At 45.3% G+C, this 21208-nt stretch overlaps 1 protein-coding gene across 1 annotated transcript in view; it reads right to left on the minus strand.

The window, feature by feature from the left end:
* Window positions 1–1692: 1692 nt before the first annotated feature.
* Window positions 1693–21208, minus strand: part of fam171b (family with sequence similarity 171 member B) — a 28071-nt gene continuing 8555 nt past the window's right edge. The window contains exons 2-8 of the mRNA XM_064310728.1: window positions 8271–8504; window positions 7190–7282; window positions 6825–6974; window positions 6248–6418; window positions 5351–5467; window positions 5059–5182; window positions 1693–4698 (exon numbers count right to left, since the gene is read on the minus strand). Of these exons, the coding sequence (XP_064166798.1) occupies window positions 3417–4698; window positions 5059–5182; window positions 5351–5467; window positions 6248–6418; window positions 6825–6974; window positions 7190–7282; window positions 8271–8504 (2171 nt within the window). The 3' untranslated portion in view covers window positions 1693–3416. The remainder of the gene's footprint in view (window positions 4699–5058; window positions 5183–5350; window positions 5468–6247; window positions 6419–6824; window positions 6975–7189; window positions 7283–8270; window positions 8505–21208) is intronic.

A 21208-nucleotide genomic window follows, 5' to 3' on the forward strand; every position in this document is an offset into this window, starting at 1 on the left:
ATAAGCTCGGAGCCATACGATTCCAATGAACTTGGAACCGGTTCGCGATTCCCATCCCTATTTAAATGTGCCCAGCATTCCAAGGCTGTAAGAATCAGTAGCCAATCAGGACTTTTTTCAAGTTTTTTGTAGAGTGCAAAAACTTTGATATTATTTATTTTAATTTAATTTAATTTATTTTGTTGTTGTTGAAAACACAGCATTCCAAGTCTGTACATTGTCGTCAGATTCTTTGTAAGACTATGCTATGCTGTAAATAGTTGTTGATTTTTTTAAATGTGTGTTGACTAAATGACTTATTTATAACAACATTCACATTACGTAGTTATATTTTCAAATCTTCAGTCAGCTTTTAGCACTGACTTAATGTAGGGCCCTATGGAATCTGTGTTATAACTTTTTTTCATTCTCAGTTCTGCGATTCCGTCTGTTATTCTGTTATCACAGAAACTATAGGGCCCTAGCTTAATGCTGCCATCAGTCTGTCGCAGGCCCGTGCCGGGCCCCCATCAAAAAAGACAATTGGGCCAAGTGACTTGAAAGAATTGAGGAAATATTGGGTAGCATTGCTTTGGAATACATATTTAATTTCAGTGAGGCAAGATAGCCTATATTGTTTGTAGTACCGTAACTTGGCGTCATTTTGATATCAATACTTTTAATGGCAGGCCTGGATTTTGGCAGTGTGAATGCCAATATAGTCTGTCTCTCTCACTCACTCACACAAACACAAACAGCATTAAAGTTTAAACTGCTGCAAATCAAGATCTTTCTGACAAGAAACTTTATTCATAATAAATTTCAGAATGGTACAGAAAAGGCAGACCATGAACTGTTTGGCATTGTACACATAACAAGAGACGGGCCTCCTTATAACGGGAGGGGTGAGAGTGGAGCACGTACAGTACACACAAACAGCAGACATGCACCCATGCACCCCTGCCACGCCCGGCACGGGAATCTCGACACCAACACACCTCCAGCTCTCAATGTGTCATGTGCCCCCTTTTACAATACAAACCAACGGGGATCCACTGCTAAGTTTTTCCATGTTTATAATCGCTACGTAATCGATATATACAAAAGACGATGGAATTCAACGCGGTCGCTACAGCGTTTCGATCCACGGCAGGCGATTTAGAATTCTTCACACTGTGAGCCCAGCGATGTCTCGCTCAGGGTTGTGCATTTAATTAACGTTTTTTATTCAGACAACAACAGATTAAGCTGGAAATAAATAAATCTGCACGTGTCGCTACAATCAGCCAATCAAGGGTAACTAACGAGACCATGTTCAAATGACGTTATGTATCGGAAGGCTATATATTACATGTTAATAAATACGGATAGCTGTTGGCTCTTTCATTTTCCAGAAACGAATTCAGGACCAGACCAATTTAATACTGTGCAAGGCAGGAGAACACCATTGCTTTTTTTTTTGTTTTTGTCTTACTCAATTCTATTTACATTATTATTACCATACATTTATAATTTACAAAAATCTAAATTAGGTAACTAACACTTGGAAAAAAACAGACAGGAAAATAGAAAGGCTGGATGGCCTCAGTCTTGAGCTATAAAAAATGTCTACAGTGACTATAAATTGAAGTGCTTAAGGTCCACGTTTTTTCGACAAATTCATGTTTCACATTTATCATCGTTGGCTAATTTCAAATATAATTAAAAAAAAAAAAAAACACCATTTGCACCATTAACCAAACTATTACTCCAATTTTGTGCAACGCTGAAACTTTTTTAACAGCCAAAATTGTTTTATTAAATGTTTTTTAAATGAAGGACTACAATAGAATAGGAGCATTTATGCCAAAATTGAGACCTTCATTTTTTTTGTTCAATCTTTGCTGGCCAGCAGGTTTTACAGACTGTCTGTGGTGGATTGCATGACCTGCAGTCTGGCAGACAGTGACTGATGCTTCCAGCAGTATCAATTCAAGCATATTTTGTGCATTATATGTGGGTTAGTCTATGCCCAGACGGTTTTCACACAGAAAAATCAGGTTCTTTTCTGTGACATACTCCTCATAAAACATTTTCATCTTTTCATCATCAAAAACAAGTCCCTGGACCCACCTCACCTACAAATATGTAAACCAATACCGACTCTTCTGTGACAGCTCACAGGACTACTATATGTCTGAGCACAATTAACACTAAGTGAAAACCAAATGACACAGGTTAGACATTCAGGTAAAGAAAGGTCAGGGAAAATGCTACATATGGGAACATGTTTGATACAAACATGGCCCACATTTCTTTTACTTTTTACAACAATGCAGATAATTGTGAAGGAACCTGGTCATTTATTTCAGCAGAAAGGATTGGATCTCTGCTGCAAACAGATGAAGTGTTCACATTAAAACCCAGAAAATGATGGAATGCACACTCGCCCATATTCTAGGTGAACTCAAGCTGTTTTTTTTTACAGGCCAGAAGATCAGATTTGCTCACAGCTTATTCAGTTCCTTATCCAGCTAACCACGCAGTATCATGAATCCATATTTCACAGGTTCAGACTGTGCTGTGCGCTTTAGGAACATACAATGTAATTACTAAATATTATTAGCTTTTGTATTCCACTGCCAGCAGGTGTGACAAACAGTATCGGAATGAATTACGTTTCATATTATAAACATGTATTCCTGTATACGCAACGCTTTTGGAGGACGGCTTATTTCCTGGTGCTAAAGACAAATGCAAACAGGCCATACCCTCAGTCACTGATATCCAAACGGAATGAAAGAGAAGGCTAAACCATGATCACTGCGGAACTTGAAACCTGTTTGATTTTCAACATGTGCTTTTTCAAATTTAGACAAAGATGTAACAGCGACACAGACCACCTCTGTACAATCACCAGGCATACAAAGGAGCAGACTGAAACATAGCAAGCCTCAGTTTGACGTACGAGGGCGTTTCAGATGAGCCTTGTGAAACAGCACGTTGAGTTGGGATTCATCACATCACTGACCTGCCAGTCTCAGCTAGGCTGAAGCAAATGCACAGTATGAATGTTTCCACACCAAGAAATTAGTTCAGCCTGATTAGGATCACTTTCTGCTTGCGTTCTGTAGAGCAGCCAATACCCCTGATGAATTTCCCCAGCTCACAGCCTCCTCTCCACCAGGGGGCAATAAACTGTTGCAGGGTTGTGCTAGTATTCTTTATTAACATTATTTATGGGGAAGTGCTGGTGTTGTGGGTGTCTTTAGTGCTTTTTGTAGTAAGGGCCAATCAATCAGAACTTGCAAATCTTCTGTAGGCAGGCAGGCAGGCTTACCCCTTTCACTTATATCTAACATGAGCTCTTTGTATCTTTCCTATGAATGGATTATAGAGGAACACAAGAGAGGGCTTCTTCCGGGACGGGATGGGATGGGACGGGACGGGGTGCAGCCCTAATTCAGCTTCATCAGAGGCCTCTCCTCACGCAGGTGCCAGGTGCTCTTGTGCTTCTCGCCCCTGCTCTTGTCCCGGACCTTCCGGAGGCGGCGCGGGGGAGGGGTGGAGCGGGACTCGCTGTCCTCCTGGGCGCTGGACGTGTCGGCGCCGTCCCTCTCCTCTGGGATGTTGGGGATGGCCCCGCTGCTGCCGTCCAGGACGCTGCGCAGGGAGGGGTCCTCGGGGGTGCAGGCGGCGGTGGTGCCGCTCTCGCTGCTGCTCAGGTCGGGGTCCTCGCCGTACAGCGCCCGGCTGTGCGCTGCGCTCCGGATGAAGGTCCTGTCGCGCTCCGCCCGGCGGCCCGGCTGGTGCTCGTTCATGTCCACGCCGGAGTCCAGGCTGGTGTCGTTGCTGTCGGTGGGCCGGACCTTCTTCTGCAGGTCGATGATGGAGTGGCGCACCTGGGCCACGGGCTTGCCCTCCAGGGAGACGAACCAGGCCCGGGGGTGCGGCGAGGGCTTGCCCTTGGAGAGCTCCAGCAGCGTCTGCTCCGAGATGCCCTGGAGCTCGCTGTGGAAGGGGCCCATTCCCGCCGCCTCGTTGAGCGTCCCCGGGACGGACACGGACTCCAGCAGGCTGCTGTAGCGGCCCCAGGGCCCGGGGTTGGAGGCCATGCCCTGGGGGCCCTGCAGGACCTGCTGCTCCTCGCCGTCCTGCTGCTGGGACAGCAGCGGGATCTTGGGCAGGGTCTGGGTGAAGCTGTCCTTGCTGGCGGGCTCCGACAGCGAGTCGTACGCCTGCGGGCCCTTCCGGGGCAGGGTGGCCGACTTGCTGCCCGTCAGCTGCTCGGCGGAGTGGAAGAGCTCGGGCGCCTGGAGGATGGCCACCGGCTGGCTGTAAATGTGGACCAGCCTTTCGGGGAAGAAGACGTTCTCGCCCAGTCCCGCCTGCGCCCTCTTCTGCTCGGCCGTCTCCGCGGGCCTGACCACCTCGCTGCTGTTGACGTACAGCGGGGGGGGCGCGGGCCTGCCGCGGTCTGGGCCCCCCACATTCTCGTACAGCTTGGCACACGGGCGCCCCACGTCCTCCACGTAGATGTTGAAGTTGCTTTTGTGTCTGGAGGAGGCCAGGTCGTCCCTCTGGCCGCCGGTGCGGGAGGTCAGAGGTCGAGACCTATCCTCGTACCGGAACGAGGCCTCGCCATTGCCGTTGCCGTTGGTGGAGGTGGTCTGGTCCCTCTTCAGAACCGCCATCTTAGTGCCCCTTCTTCCTTTCTTCTCTGGCTTACAAATGCATCCTCTGGAGATAAAAACCAGAAGCAGTTTAGGCATCTCCTTCTGTGCACGTGTGACATGAGCTCAGGATCTTTCTTATTCTGTGAACTGTCTGTTCTGCCTACGAATGAGAACTGAAGACCAGCTCATATCATATCGCACTACAGCAGGAAAACATCTTCACAGACATAATTTAAAGTAAACTGGCAAAAGCTTGACATAATGGCAAACACTGAGATCTGGAGACAGACATTTTGTCCCGAAAGCAGTTCAGGTTTAAATTTCATTTGTCAAACATCAACATTTATGCTTCTATGAAAAGCAACGTACTTTGAGGCCAGAAAAACGACATTGATGTTTAGTACAATGAAATATAATGTCTTACCTACAGTAACATAACAGCACAGCTAAAAATCCAATAACAATGACTAGCGTTCCTCCAAGGATGGCCATGAGAAGGTAAGTATGGTATGAGATGAAGTCCACAGTAGTACCATGTCCCATGTAACCTAGATTTGCACAAACAGAAATCTGGTTACTGGAATTCACAGCTTTTGCATAAAAGAAAAACAAAAAAACAAACAGACAAAAATCATACCCAAGTTATGACATGTCATGAAAGGAGCTTATCGAGCCCCAGCTGAAGCCGGGTGGAAGGAAGCGAGCGCCGGTCATACCTCTGGGCGAGGGCAGGGGTGCTGCGATCCAGTACCCCAGATGAGGCGCCTCATAGGTCCACACCAAGCCATCCTCCTCCAGCTTGACCAATCCTAAACCTCGCTTTATCCAGGCACCTGGGAGGAAAAACAGAACCACGTGGTCTTACTTACCAAAGGATCACACCTTGCATTTAAGGATAACGTGAGCCTTCTATTCGGAAACATGGGATTTACCATTATGAATGTTAGCATAACTACAATCAGATAGGTTCTGGACCTTCTGCACATGCACTTGTGCTAGTAGAGTGGCACAGCAGCTGTACAGTTTCAGGTACAGCAGAGCAGCTAATGTCAAAGCTGAGGTCATTTTAACGGCTCAGCCTGTTAAGGCTCTGTTCTTGCGCATGGATGGGCTCTATGGTTTGGTATCTGATAAGGCTTTGTTCTAGCGCATGGATGGGATTTATGGTCTGGTATCTTTTAGGGCACTGTTCTAGTGCATGGATGGGCTGCATGGTCTGGTATCTGTTAAGGCACTGTTCTAGTGTATGGATGGCAGTTGGCAGCTCCCAGGCTGATACACTATTGGTCACCGTGGAACAAGTGGGTTTTAAACAGCCTGGATGACAGCATCTCACTGTGCTCCAGAGATCAGGATCCTACAAGTCCTCTTAAGCTGCATATTCAGCGTCTTCCTCTGACTCATGTCCAGCCAGTCTGCTGCTGTGTGCTACAAAGCTCATACTGACATCATACGGTTCAGATATGGGTCACATGCTTCCTTGCACTCTCCCCAATCAAGACTGCAGCAATGAGTGTCACCAAACTGCATGTTCCAAACTGAAAACAAAAAGCCCCTGATCCTTTAACACATCAGCAGATATGAAGAAGGCCTCAGCGAGGTCCTGTGCCCACCTGTCTTCAGGTCAAAGGTCCAGGCTGGCACGGCACTGGAGGGATGCAGGCGGGTGTGGTCTGGCAGGGGCAGGGTGATCTGGATTGGCCCGGTCACCTGAATCTCCCTCCCATCACTGTAGAGCTGAACACTGACTGCTGCCACCGGGCTCAGCTCCGAGCTTCCAGAGCCTGAGGGAACAGCACAACAGCAGCAATGGCACACACAGCCTGCCAAAGACCTGCTACAAGGGGACCTGCTCTGGGGGGGACCTGATTTGGGGGGACCTGCTCCAGGAGAATCTGCTCCAGGGAGACCTGCTCTGGGGGACCTGCTCCAGGGAGACCTGCTCTGGGGGACCTGCTCCAGGGAGACCTGCTCTGGGGGACCTGCTCCAGGGAGACCTGCTCTGGGGAGACCTGCTCTGGGGGTTTCCTGCTACAGGAGGATATTATACAAACATGCACATCATACACACACACACACACATACATACACGTATATCACACATCATACACACACACACACACGCATGTGCACACACGCATACACACACACACACACACGTACACAAACACACTCATGCGTGTTCATAACCTTTCCTCATCCCCACAGTGTACAGGAGGTGGTCCTTCTCTGATGGCAGCTGTGGCATTGTCAGGTAAGCTGTCACTGAGGAGATGTTGTTCTGGTCCGGAAGATTCAGGAGGCTCTTGGGAAACCGCACGCTGGGCTGAGACGCAGTATCTAAAATATGCAGAGGGCATTTATAACAAAAGCTTAATATTAAACTAATATTATTAATATTAAACAGCGCAGTACCAGCGTTTAATGACCTCATTTGCTGGCATGACCAATGAGAAGCAGACAAGCATACCTTAGGAGTAGGAATCCAAAACTAGACACTCTGGACACTTAGACATATCAAAATACTGCACCACATCTTAAAATGACACACGTACCAGATACTTTGCCAGATATCAGCACAGAATCTTCAAACAGCCAGATGTTGCCTTGGTTATGAGGGAACAGCGACAGTGTCACGGAGGAGAATACTGCGATTGACAGGGAGAAAATGGCGGTAAGGTTCAGAGGTTCACACATCAGACTGTCTCCACCAGCTCGGTCAGAATGGAAGCTTTGGGTCTCCCGACAGACAGCTGAACCCACACACACGGCCGCACTTGCACAAACGCGCCACTAGGTGGGGACCTCAGCCCAGGTTTGTGTTGCTATGACTCGTATGACGGCAGGGAAGGGAGGTGCCGCTGGTCTACGTGTCTGTACCACCTCTCCCCCAGCATCCAATACAGCTAAACAAAGGAACAATGAGTCCCTCCCCATGAATGCTCACTGCAGACTCACACTGGCCTCCGCAGGGCAACCCCCCCCCCCCCCCACCACACACATAGGAAACATAGAACGCGTCACAGACCCGAAGCCCTGCTGGAAACCAATTTCATATCGGAAAGATAATACATTGGATTAAAGATATTGTCTGAGACGGAACTACAGCATCCTTGTCTGGACGTTTTATCTCTAGAAACACATTTGAGAGAACGAGGGTGGCCATAATTTGTCCAACAGTGTTTAATAGGAAAAAACAAACTGCCCACAGTAAAGTGTTTGTTCTGCCATTTAAGACAGAGATATCTCTTTATTGGGTTTATTTATTAGAACAAAAACAAGGGAGTTGATAGTTGACTGGTGGTGAAATCCAAAAAAAGAAATCTAATTTCTTTCAGAGAAATTTATTTCAACGATCATTCCTATATTTGCATAAGTATGGCCACATAAATCCAATAGCCTGTCATATAAGCAGCATTCAAAATAGAATTTTCTCTATTCCGCTGTAACCACGGTTACACATCCACAGTGTGATGTCATAATGACAGCAGGTGCTGAGGGCTAATGTCAGAGATGAGGTCAGCCACAGCGGGCGGTGCGGGGCCTTGCATTAAAACCCTGAGCAGGCGCCTGACGTTCTCAGATCCCCTCCCCCCATCGGACGCCGCCGGGCCGTCGGACGGGATCTGCGCTCACCCGGCATTCTGGTGGTCCTCCAGGGCAGGGGCGTGGGGACGTAGCCATCCCTGCGGGCCAGGACGGTGAGGGCGAGGCCCAGCCGGTACGGCACCTGGAGCAGGACGGCGCCGTCGTCCCCGGTGAGGGACGAGTCGGTCCTCGTGTGGTTCACAAACACGTCCACCGCCGCCCGGCTCAGGGACTGCCGGCTGCAGACGTCCTTCACCTGGACCTTCAGCGTGAAGGTACCCGCTGAAAGATGAAGAACGGAGGGTTTCAGAGACCCCTCAGTCACAGCGCACGTTTTTCTGTCTTTTACGCTGTGAGTGACTGTGCTGCATGTATCGTGTGCAATTCCGCCATCATTCACCTAATGTACTGTTTTTCTGTATACCATCTAATAAAAACAAATAAAGTGCTTTTTTGAGGCAATTTGTCTGACAAAAAACTTTTAGACAAACATCAAATCTAATCTAAACTAGGACTGTCTCGAAATTACTGTATATCAGCTTAAAAGCGTTGTACCGCAATCTGCATTCCTTTGAAATCACTAAATCATGTTACTGAAATACCGTTTCGACATTCCGCATAAAATATTTATTTTGGAAAGGAATACCAATTTGTATTAATATTTAACAACATTTACAGTGCCAAGGCATTCCTACTGAGCGGTAATTGACAGATAATCCATTCACTAAAAAGCCCCGCACAAGGCTGATTTGATATTAAAGGGCTAGTTCACTTTGTTTTTTTTTTGCTATTAAATCTGTTTTAGTGCACGATTTGATTGTTTTCCATGACCAGAGGCCTCAATAATGGTTGGGGTAGGGGCGCGCCAGGTTTTTGGTCTGTCAAAGCTGCTTTGTTTCCTGCTATTTATTCCTGTAAACTACAAACCCCAAATGCCCCTACAGCAGCCATTTTATAGCCAGGTGGTCATAAGAAACTTTTGTTGGTATCTAAAATATTCCTCATGGCACAGAAATAATTCTCTGGTCTAATTTAAAACACCCAAAGGCGTAAATGTGAACCAGCCCTTTAAGTGACCGGGGACTTGTAGTTGAAGGGTGTGAAAAAGGCCCAAACACCTGTTTTACATCATACATCCATTTGGGTGTTTCACAGAATTCCTGGAAGACCAGGAAGTCGCCTGTTTTTGATTAATAATTCAAAGTGAGATTAAATAAATCTTACATTTTCTAAATCCAGAAAATGTGTACTCCCCTCAGAAACCCAAAAAACCAAACTCAAACCTGCCCATTATGCCTGCTCTGTGTTCCCAGTGAGTGTACACACACATGCTCACTATCTATGAGATTTTTCACAGATACGCTATCAGAGTTGAACATTTTCTGTGTGAGACTGATGCTCACAACACTGGGTTCTACCGCTCCCCTGAAAGAAGAGAGAAAAAGAAGAGAACGGAAACAGATAACAGAAAGACTAAAGATTCAACACAAAGAGGGAAATCCCCTCAACACCCCTGCAAGCAAAATGAGACTCTTCTTCCTCTGAAAATGTAGTGCATTAGTAAATACATCGGTATTGAGAATCTGTAAGAATAAGAATCTTTTCTCTTCTTACTGTCACTTCAAAAGGAATTTCTCTGATGATAAAACATTGTGATTTGTTCTAGAATCCCTCTGTAATAAGTTGAGTGCGAATTGTAATGTCTCTTGAAGTGAAATTCCTGCTGTAACATTCTTTGGAAGTGTGCAGAATTCCCTGCTGTAATGTCTCTTTGGAAGTGTATAATCCATGCGATGTCTCTTTAAGTGTATTTTCTGCTGTAATGTCTCTTTGGAAGTGTGCAGAATTCCCTGCTGTAATGTCTCTTTGGAAGTGTATATAATTCACTGCTGTAACGTCTCTTTGGAAGTGTATAGAATTCCATGCTGTAATGTCTCTTTGGAAGTGTATAGATTCCCTGCTGTAACGTCTCTTTGGAAGTGTATAGAATTCCATGCTGTAATGTCTCTTTGGAAGTGTATAGATTCCCTGCTGTAACGTCTCTTTGGAAGTGTATGGAATTCCATGCTGTAATGTCTCTTTGGAAGTGTGCAGAATTCCCTGCTGTAATGTCTCTTTGGCACAATATCTTTCAGCTGTGAAGCTTACATCTTTCAGCTTCACAGCTTTTAAAGTCGTACTTCCTTACATCTGTTTTTAGCTAGCTAGCTAGCGTTCGCAACAATATTTCAATTACAAACCCAAAGGCAGTTGCAAGTAGCAACCCTGGCTTGACACACTTAGCCTACCAGTAGTCCTGACTTTTTCCACTATCTCTTGTATGTATTTTGTTTGGCTGTTCCAACTGGAAAATGACAGATCATGTAGTTTTTCTTCCCACAGGTCAGAGAGTAGATCCAGTTGTTCTAAAGGGTGTCATTAAAGGGTAGTTGAAAACTGGTTAAAGGAAGTAAGACTGTTAAAGCATGCACACCCAAAAGACCTTGCACACTTGCACCCCCAAACCACGGCTCAAGAACACACCCCCATATTATGTTTTAATAAAAATATGTAAAAGAAAAAAAAATCAGGTAATACTTAAAAAAATATGAAAGCTAGTACAACTAGATTACATTCACGGCAGCTGCAGGCTACTCCGTGACACTATTGCATGAAGGGAATGTGAGATTAGCTTTGTGTGACCAAACTGCTGACTTGACATCTCTGGCTTGCGTGAGGAGGGGCCATGTTTGAAGAAGGCTGGTCGCTGGATAAAGTGAGTTATTGCCAGTGTCTCCTTGGAGGGTGTGTGTGCGCAGCACAGTCCAAATGCACTGTGCCACGGAGATACGCCAAGTATCACGTATGAGGGAATCTCTCAGGGAATGTACTGCACCCTAATAATCCAAATAAAATGGCACACTGTGTATCTTAGGTGATATGCACTTTGATGTCAGTGAATCACAATGAATATAATCAGTATTTTAAAGCACAGTTGTGTAACATCAAAAAATGGCCATCCGTTACAGATCAGAATATGAAAATAAATAAATAAAATGACAAAGTAACATTATTAGTGCACTTGATATTGTCAAAAGAAAGATATAAAAACCCTAAATGAAACTGATTTTCTGTGAGACAGAGAGCTGCAGGGTATTTGTGAAGCAGACAAACTGCTGGTTAATTTGAATTTGCATAATTAGCTGTTAATAAAAAAAGAGAAATTCCCCTGCTCCTGCAAGCTGAAGAAATACTGAGAGCATGGGAACAATTTAAACGACCCCTGATATCGTATTTGACAAAGTCTTTCCCTTGCCCGTTTGTGAAGGGAAAGGTCAAGGGCTGTGCTCAGCCTGTTTTGTGCTGTATAATAATGTTATATTAACTAACACTGACTATGTTTACATGCACACTCATTTTCCACTATTATTCCGAATATGACAATATATCGAATTTGATACGGGTCATGTAAAAAGCATATTCCGTTTGGATATTCCGAATTAGGCCTTATTCCGATTAAGACATATGTGGGATATGCCGATATTATTCGGGTTTTAGGAGCATTCTTTGGACATGTATACACACAGCCTCTCGCTTGTTTACGGTCAACTCTGTGCGTTGTAAACAAACCAACTAGCCAACAGTTTGCAAGGCTGGGGTAGAGATGTATGCACAAAAGAAAAGCCCACATTTCTGGTCAGAAGGAGAAACACACCTACTTTTAAACATTATGAAAGACTTGGATATCAACAGGTTTTTGGATATGCGTAAATATCGCAACGCCGACCTTTTCAAGAAGGTGGTTGAATGAATGACGCCTGGTACACACCGCTTACCTCGCCTGTGCGTGACGGCTACCTCACCGAACTGCTGCAGCTGGTGTGCGTCCACACCACCAGCGTTGCTGCTGCGGCGCTGCTACCGCCAGCCCTATCTTTCTACATTGAGTTTGCCTTTGATAATGGCCATTAATAATAGAATGTTTGATTTCATTTCATAATAAATTTAATTTATATTTAGTTTAGACAGAGCGTGTTAAGAAGCGTGTGCTCAATTGTAAAAAAAAAAAAATAACATTTAGATTTTTTTCATGTCTTACTGTGACATATTCAGATATAGTCTAGACATTGAAACTATAGTGAAAGGTGTCAGTTATGTAATGTTGCTGGTATGAGGTCAATATGACTATCAACAGATCTTTTTCACTGTCTATTTTTGCTGAGAACCACGCGCCTCACGCATGAAAAATAGGCTCCATACCGAAACTCTAGATGACGCGCCGCTGCAGCGAGGCTCGAGCCGCGCCTCAGACGCGCGTCTCACGCAGGCTGTGCGGCTGCTCTAACCTGTTAACATGGGCGCCGAAATTAGAAGCAAGAGGTTCCGCTACCGTCACGCACAGGTGAGGTAAGCGGTGTGGACCGGGCTTAAAAGAGGGAGGCTCCAGCCGTAGGACATACGTCATTACGCTAATCGGAGTATGCACGGCTGCATGTAAACGGGAACATTAGTGGAATATTCATTTTCATTAGCCATGTAAACAGCTTAGAAGGAATATTGTCTTTTTTGGAATAAAAAGAAAAAACCGGAATATTTTGTGCATGTAAACATAGTCAGTGATGTGTAGTAGGTTGTTTAACAGAGAACGAGGACACAGAGTGGAGTTACAAATTACTGAAGAAAAGCAATCAATGATACTGCTTCAATTTCCATTACATCAGCAGAGCATGCACAAACACACACACACATATCACACACACAGTCTCTCTCACACACACGCACACACTTTCTCTCTCACAAACACATATACATTACACGCACACACACACTCTCTCACACACAAACACACACATCACACACACACACGAACACACACTCTCTCTCACACACACACACACACACACTCTCTCACACACATACACATCACAAGCACACACACACTCTCTCTCTCACATACACATCACACGCACACACACACACACACACTCTCTCTCTCTCTCACACACACACACTCTCTCACACACAAACACACGAACACACACTCTCTCTCTCACACACACACACACACACACTCTCTCTCTCTCTCACACACACACGTACACACACACACACACACACACACACACACTCGGAGACTGTAACTCAAAAGGATGAGGTTAATAAACCCCAGGTAGCACAGAGATCAGAGACATGCTATTGATCTGAAGGCTCAACTAAAGTTAAGAAGCAACCTGAGCACACACTATAGACCGAGCACACATTATACCCAACATAATATGATCTCTCCAGTCTTTAAAATAATCCTTTTGAGGACAGACCCAATAATATTGCATCCAAATTGGAAAACATTACAGCATACAAGGGGCCAGGTATATACAAATATATGCAGTCCATTATATGCAAATACACATTTGGTCCAATAATGTCCCATAATGACACCAGAGGATAAGGAAGCTGGCGGGTTTTCTGCAGATGCCAGTACTGGACCCGCGCCACCTGGACCCAGAGCGCTACACAAAGCCACGATTAATCCCTTGCTCCTGATGAGATGCTACGCTAACATCCACTCATTCCATCACTCTGCCATCCAAACAGCTGAGCTAACGTAGCGCCTGGCATCGACCGGCCCGCTCCGGCCAGCTCTCAGCACTGCGGTCAGGCTGCCCATCTGGCCCCTGCCTGAGGGGCTGCTAACCCGCTCGCGCAGAAGCACAGCACGCACTGCTCTACTGGACCTGAGGATGTAGGGAACGGGGCCGGACTGGGAATGGGGCTGGACTGGGAGCGGGTCCGGACTGGGGGCGGGGGGGTTGGGGTGGGGGTTCTATCGGATCACAGACCGGTGAGTGACCGGGACACAAACTCATTACAAACCACAGGTACATTTTTTCCATCAATTATTCAGACCGGACATTGAATTGTCCCATACCACAAACCGGACATGTACAAATCATTTGAAAACCAGACGTTCCTGTTGAAAACCGGGCATCAGCCAACCCTACCCCTGTTTAATAAATCATATTGTAACTATTAAGAGGTCATTACATTTTGCTGCGCAGACAGAGTTCACATTTTAAGTTCGGGCACTTTATTTATTTATTTATATGATGTGTTAGGGCACTAGAACCATGTTTGCAATAATGATCTCAGTTACAGACAAGCTATCAGAATGATTTGAAGGATAATATAATCACATATAAATTCTAAACATACAGTAAGTTATGCCCTTATTTCTAAACACAATGATTTTCATCAATTTAAATTATAGTAAGTTGGCCTAACTGTTAACCTTTACTGTCACCATAACAGTAATGCTTTGGCAACCTATCTGTCGTGCAGTTTCTCCCTCTTCCTCCTCTAGTCTTCTTTTTTTTTAAATAATTTTTCTATACACATGCCAAAAGTGAAATGTTAATATTTTCATTAGCTTTCGAAGCTAATGTTAGCTGGGTGAATGTTAATGCTTGCTAAATGCTAGCTAATCCAAATAACGTTGATGACATTGCAGTCTTGGTTAGGCCAGAAAACACGTTCTTTTGAAGAAACAATGCAAAAAATAATACAAAAGTATAGTGTTTTGCTTATGGAAAAAAGCAACTAAATACCGGAAAATAAATTTTTGGCGGGGGAAATCTATTTGGGTGGGCCGCTCTAATAAATTCATTGTATGGGAAACACTGATTGTATTCTTTCAAGCTGCATAGGCACCATTTTCACACACCACACCTATTGAGACATTCATTTGTTTTCGGGTTGTCCATCTGTCCGTCCGTCCTGATTCTCGTGAACGCCTTGAGGGAATGTTTTCCACTTGGAAACGTCCACTTGGACTCAAGGATGAACTGATTAGATTTTGGTGGTCAAAGATCAAGGTCACTGTGACCTCACGTCCGTCCCATTCTCTCGTGAACGCGATATCTCAGGAACACCTTGAGGGCATTTCTTCAAATTTGGCACAAACGTCCACTTGGACTCAAAGATGAACTGACTGAATTTTAGTGGTCAAGGTCACTGACTTCACAAAACACGTTTTTGGCCATAACTTAAGAATTCATACGTTAATTATGACAAAGTTTCACACAAATGTCTAATAGGATACAATGATGAAGTGATGACATTTTATATCCGAATGGTCAATCTAGCCAGGCAAAGGAACCAGTGAAGGAGTGAATTATCACATGCATGAAGCCTTTCCTCCTGGCTAGACCCCATTGTTTAGAGATTGTACTTAAACTGTGCCCATTCAAATGCAAGCTCTCCCCCGAGACTTAGGTGCCGAGAGCCATTGAAAAGCAACCCTGGGTGACTAGAAATTATAATATGTGAAGGGTCATTGATCTAGCCAGGAAAAAGAACCAGCGAAGGAGTGAATTATCACATGCATGAAGCCTTGATGAAGTGATGACATTTTATATCCAAACTGGCTACTGGTTGGCGGAGGCATACAACGTGAGGTGGTATTTCTATTTTTTTTATGGGTTTGTGCTGCAGTGATAATAATGAAGCATCATACAAACTTTAGTGTGGAGCATCTTGGCAGAGGAGGTAAATAAATGGTCTTGGACGGGGAATAAGGGCAGATTACATTAATCATCGAGGTAATAGAACCTTATCAGATGCAGGGAAACCCCACCCCCACTGAGGCTGAGTCTCCTCTCCAAATACCGCAGAAATGGATCATTACAACGTGGCTGTGGCTCAATCTGGTACGCTGAGCATCACTGATCATCACTGATCATCACTGAGCATCACTGAGCCTCACTGAGCCTCACTGAGCATCACTGCGCATCAATGAGCATCACTGCGCATCACTGAGCATCACTGAGCATCACTGCGCATCACTGAGCATCACTGAGCATCGTTGAGCCTCACTGAGCATCACTGAGCATCACTGCGCATCACTGAGCATCACTGAGCATCACTGCGCATCACTGCGCATCGCTGAGCATCGCTGCGCATCACTGAGCATCACCGAGCATCACCGAGCATCACTGCGCATCGCTGAGCATCGCTGCGCATCACTGAGCATCACCGAGCATCACTGAGCATCGCTGAGCATCACCGCGCATCGCTGAGCATCGCTGCACATCACTGAGCATCACTGAGCATCGCTGAGCATCACTGCGCATCGCTGAGCATTGCTGCGCATCACTGAGCATCACCGAGCATCACCGAGCATCACCGCGCATCACCGAGCATCGCTGCACATCACTGAGCATCACTGAGCATCACTGAGTGTCCAGGTGTTGTGTAAGCGGGTTATGGTTTTATGAGCCGATGCTCTGCGCAGCTGCTCATCTCCAGTCCAGTGTGACTCTCTCTATGGATCCGTGGCCATGGTCATGTTGCATAAGCAGAATCGCACATCCAGGAACGGCCGTGTGCTGACCGGGCACTTCCCCAGTTCCACACAGTTACTACAGGAGCGTGTGATTAAATTAACAACCGCTGCCACTCCGCAGATCAGTGTGGAACAGCACACTGCTTCTAATACCACTTAATTGGTAATAAAACCCAGTTAGTGCAGCTTATGGAAATTGCAAATGAAGATGACCTGTATTCTGTATTCTTGTCTTTATCTCAGACATCTGTGTACTTGTGCTTTTAATGTACACCATACACACATATATCTATAATAAGATTTGGACTGCGCCATCATGCACTTCCTCCAAAAATCTAAATGAAAGAATTCAATAGTATATTTTGCTTTAGAATCAACAACTCCATTAGAGATGGGCCTGTACTCATTACATGTCTTGGAGCTGAAGTGCTGATCTCAGATCAGGGAATCAGAATCAAACAAAAATAGGGGTGAATACATGAAATAAAAGGAAGAAATCACTATACATGACGCACCACGTACGAGTTTGAAGAGCTAGTCTCCAAGTAGCAAACAGCGGCTTTTTCAAACCCAGCACCCGGAGACGGAAACGTCAATCTGATGACGAACCCGAACATGACACACACGCAGCAGGGACAAATGTAAACACAGAACTTGCAGCTGGGGTCATAACACAAAGTCACAAGAAAACTACAGACCAACAATGGCAACACACAGGATGTGTAAATATGAAAAGAGTGTAATTTTTGGATAAGACAGTGAGACCTAACTGCTGTAGTCATAAGGGAAGTTAATGGGTATGTTGTAGTTGAAAGGGAAGTGAATGGGGATGTTGTAGTTGTAGTTGTAAGGGAAGTTAATAGGGATGTTGTAGTTGTAAGGGAAGTCAATGGTAATGTTGTAGTTGTAAGGGAAGTTAATAGGGATGTTGTAGTTGTAAGGGAAGTTAATGGGGATGTTGTAGTTGTAGTTGTAAGGGAAGTTAATGGGGATGTTGTAGTTGTAGTTGTAAGGGAAGTTAATGGGGATTTTGTAGTTGTAGTTGCAAGGGAAGTTAATAGGGATGTTGTAGTTGTAGTTGTAAGGGAAGTTAATAGGGATGTTGTAGTTGTAGTTGTAAGGGAAGTTAATGGGGATTTTGTAGTTGTAGTTGCAAGGGAAGTTAATAGGGATGTTGTAGTTGTAAGGGAAGTCAATGGGGATGTTGTAGTTGTAAGGGAAGTTAATGGGGATGTTGTAGTTGTAAGGGAAGTTAATGGGGATGTTGTAGTTGTAGTTGTAAGGGAAGTTAATGGGGATGTTGTAGTTGTAGTTGTAAGGGAAGTTAATGGGGATTTGTAGTTGTAGTTGTAAGGGAAGTTAATAGGGATGCTGTAGTTGTAAGGGAAGTCAATGGGGATGTTGTAGTTGTAAGGGAAGTTAATGGGGATGTTGTAGTTGTAAGGGAGGTTAATGGGGATGTTGTAGTTGTAGTCATAAGGGACTGTAATGGGGATGTTGGACAGTGCTGCTGAAACACTGAGTTAGCAAAGCCCTGCCCTTTGAGCGCTGCCTGAGCCCCACGTCAAGAAGGACACCCGCTGCCCCCGGCAACGGTAATGAGGCTGCCAAAGAGCCACTGCCCCCTGTCATCTCTGCAGGGCTCCCTGCATTAATGAGGTGCATGGGCTCCCTGCATTAATGAGGTGCATGGGCTCCCTGCATTAATGAGGTGCATGTGCTCCCTGCATTAATGAGGCGCATGGGCTCCCTGCATTAATGAGGCGCATGTGCTCCCTGCATTAATGAGGTGCATGTGCTCCCTGCATTAATGAGGCGCATGGGCTCCCTGCATTAATGAGGCGCATGTGCTCCCTGCATTAATGAGATGCATGTGCTCCCTGCATTAATGAGGCGCATGGGCTCCCTGCATTAATGAGGCGCATGTGCTCCCTGCATTAATGAGGCGCATGGGCTCCCTGCATTAATGAGGTGCATGGGCTCCCTGCATTAATGAGACGCATGGGCTTCCTGCATTAATGAGACGCATGGGCTTCCTGCATTAATGAGGCGCATGGGATTCCTGCATTAAATGAGGTGCATGTTTACAAATGTAATCTGCCTGCAAATGTCCTTTTCAAGCCCACAGGGAAAGGGGGAGGGGCTAACAGATATCAACAAAAAGGGGGATAGGCCACAGCAGATCAATGTACAGCAAGGTGGGTGGGGATTTATTTCTTAAACCCAGATGGAACAACGGAACACAACAAATTAGCCAGTCATAAGAAATGGCACAGGCAGACCACAGGCTGTCAGACGGCAGAGCGGTGTGATGGATCTGAGCAGGGGATCTTATCATCAAGGGGTCTGAAGAGCTTTCATCACAGGCAGCAGTGAGACACAGGAGGGGAACACCGCTCCGTCAGCAGCTACCCCTCCACTGCACGTAAATAAACATGGCACAGCTCTTTCATTATCTTTCACAGCACAAATTAAGATTCCTATCTGCACAAATGTGGAAGAAATAATTACATATTAATTTTGAACACAACTGGTTCTTTAACACAGGGTCCCTAATACTCTGTTGGCATTGTGGGTGTTTCCACAACACAAAGCGACCCAGAAAACACAAACGCTGAAGCACAAGGGAACACACTCCCTCTGAGTGGCAAATAAATCATTACCATCTCCGAAACTACTGTCTCTGCAGTCAGCACTGACATAACTAACCAATCAGGCGGACTCAAGCCCATGAAAGGATCTGCTGATGTCACAGGTCACTTTTACATTCATGACAAGAGCGACTCTAAAAATGACTGAACAAGAAAACATAGACTTGAAACACTTAACTGGCTAATGTCATCCGTTCAAATGGGAGCACTGCGGGGCATAACATTAGGCCTATGTTTTAATGTCACATTTTTATTCTGGAATATGCTGTATCAGGCAGACTGAAAGCCCACAGGTGCAGAGCCTGGGTATGAGTACAGAACTAGCCCAAATATCCGCCTTCAGTGGAATGAATGGAAGCAGTCACAGCGACACACTTCCATTGGGGTGACATAGGGGGCGCTCAGAGCAGGCCAAGCTGTTGCCAGGCAGGAGTATCTACGTGCTCAACAACCCCTTCTCAACCAGTCACGTAACAGCCACACAGCAAAACCAGCCTGTTCAGCAGAAGCCATTACTGTGACCCCACTGCACTGAATTAAACTGCTCAACAGCGTACAGTAAACTCATGCTAGTGATTGGTGCAGACCATCAGCTTCATGCTGGTGATTGGTGCAGACTGTCAGCTGCATGCTTTTGATTGGCTCAGACCGTCAGCCTCATGCTTTTGATTGGTCCAGACCTCGTTGGCCTAACACTTCTTTGTTTTTCTTTCACTATAATCATTGTTGTATCTGGCTGATGGTTTTATCTCAGAACAACATCTGTCTAATGTGCTCTAATATCAATCTGAGAAATGGATAAGGCCACAGAGAAAACATCTTACAACTGCGTGGACACTGTTGGTTAAGATCTATACACAGTTCATCCATGGTTTCAACTGCCAATAATGAACATTTTCAACCAAAGATTTGTCTCCACAGAAGGACAATAGAAGAAAACAGGGGCAATTCATAATAGTCTTTCTTCCCCTGTGATAAGGGCTAATCCTGTTAGAGATTTGCAGCCTGTAAACATAACCATGGTGCTTTTTACATGTACAATCTGCATAATCTGCATCACATCATACATCAATGCTTTCACATCAATATCTGCACAGCATTATGGTGATTCATAGCATGACAAAACAATTAAAAAAATTCCACATACAGAAATATACAGTGTATTAAAATAAAATATATTATGAAGATGTTGCAGATTTTCACAATATTTCAGCAAATACACTAATGATCACCACTTATTTCTGTATAGATATTGCCACATATGCGGTGCCCTCCAAAAGTATGGGAACAGAAGAGTGAAATTTGTTATTTTTGCTATATACTTGCTATATATTTTTGCTACAGTATATGCTGTATACTTTGCTATATACTTATTTGGATCAGGTGACTGATTTGGCCAATCCAAAACGTCCCACTGTTTTCCCACTGATTAATTATTTGGTTGCATAAGCAGTGTAGGTACCATGGCCTACAAAAGACTTAAACTACAAAGCCCATATGTCCACCTCAGTGACTCACATAACCACGCCCCCTACTACAGCGTTCCTGTAACAGTATTGGCTTACTGTACATTCGAAACGCACAGCCTTGAATTAAACCAAGGTTGCTGTTGTTTCGCTCTTCCCTTTCTTTTTCACTCTTCTTCTTTTCCGCCTCTCTTTCCCATTCCGCTCTCGCCTCCTTTGTCCTCTCCCTGGACTCGCCACCCATCTCCCGTCTCCCTTCCCGCGTGAGTCCAAACGCCAGGAACAGTTCGCAAGGCCTGCAACGGATCCAGGCCCGAATATCCTCGGTGGCTGCTGGCGGAACGAGGCGCTACGAAGCGCTATTTTTAGAGGTGGTCGAAGAACCAGGAGAGCCACGCACGACCGACGCATCCTGCAGAGCGAGTCCCAAGAAGCAAGCGGCTAACGGAGGATCCGGTTGCGTGTTTTGGAACAGAATGTGCGACCAGCTTCCCCTTTCCACCACAACCTCCACAGACTTCGCACTGGAAACCAGGAAACATTTTAAAC

This window comes from Anguilla rostrata, chromosome 15 (assembly GCF_018555375.3).
Source record: "Anguilla rostrata isolate EN2019 chromosome 15, ASM1855537v3, whole genome shotgun sequence".
NCBI classification, from domain to species: domain Eukaryota; kingdom Metazoa; phylum Chordata; class Actinopteri; order Anguilliformes; family Anguillidae; genus Anguilla; species Anguilla rostrata.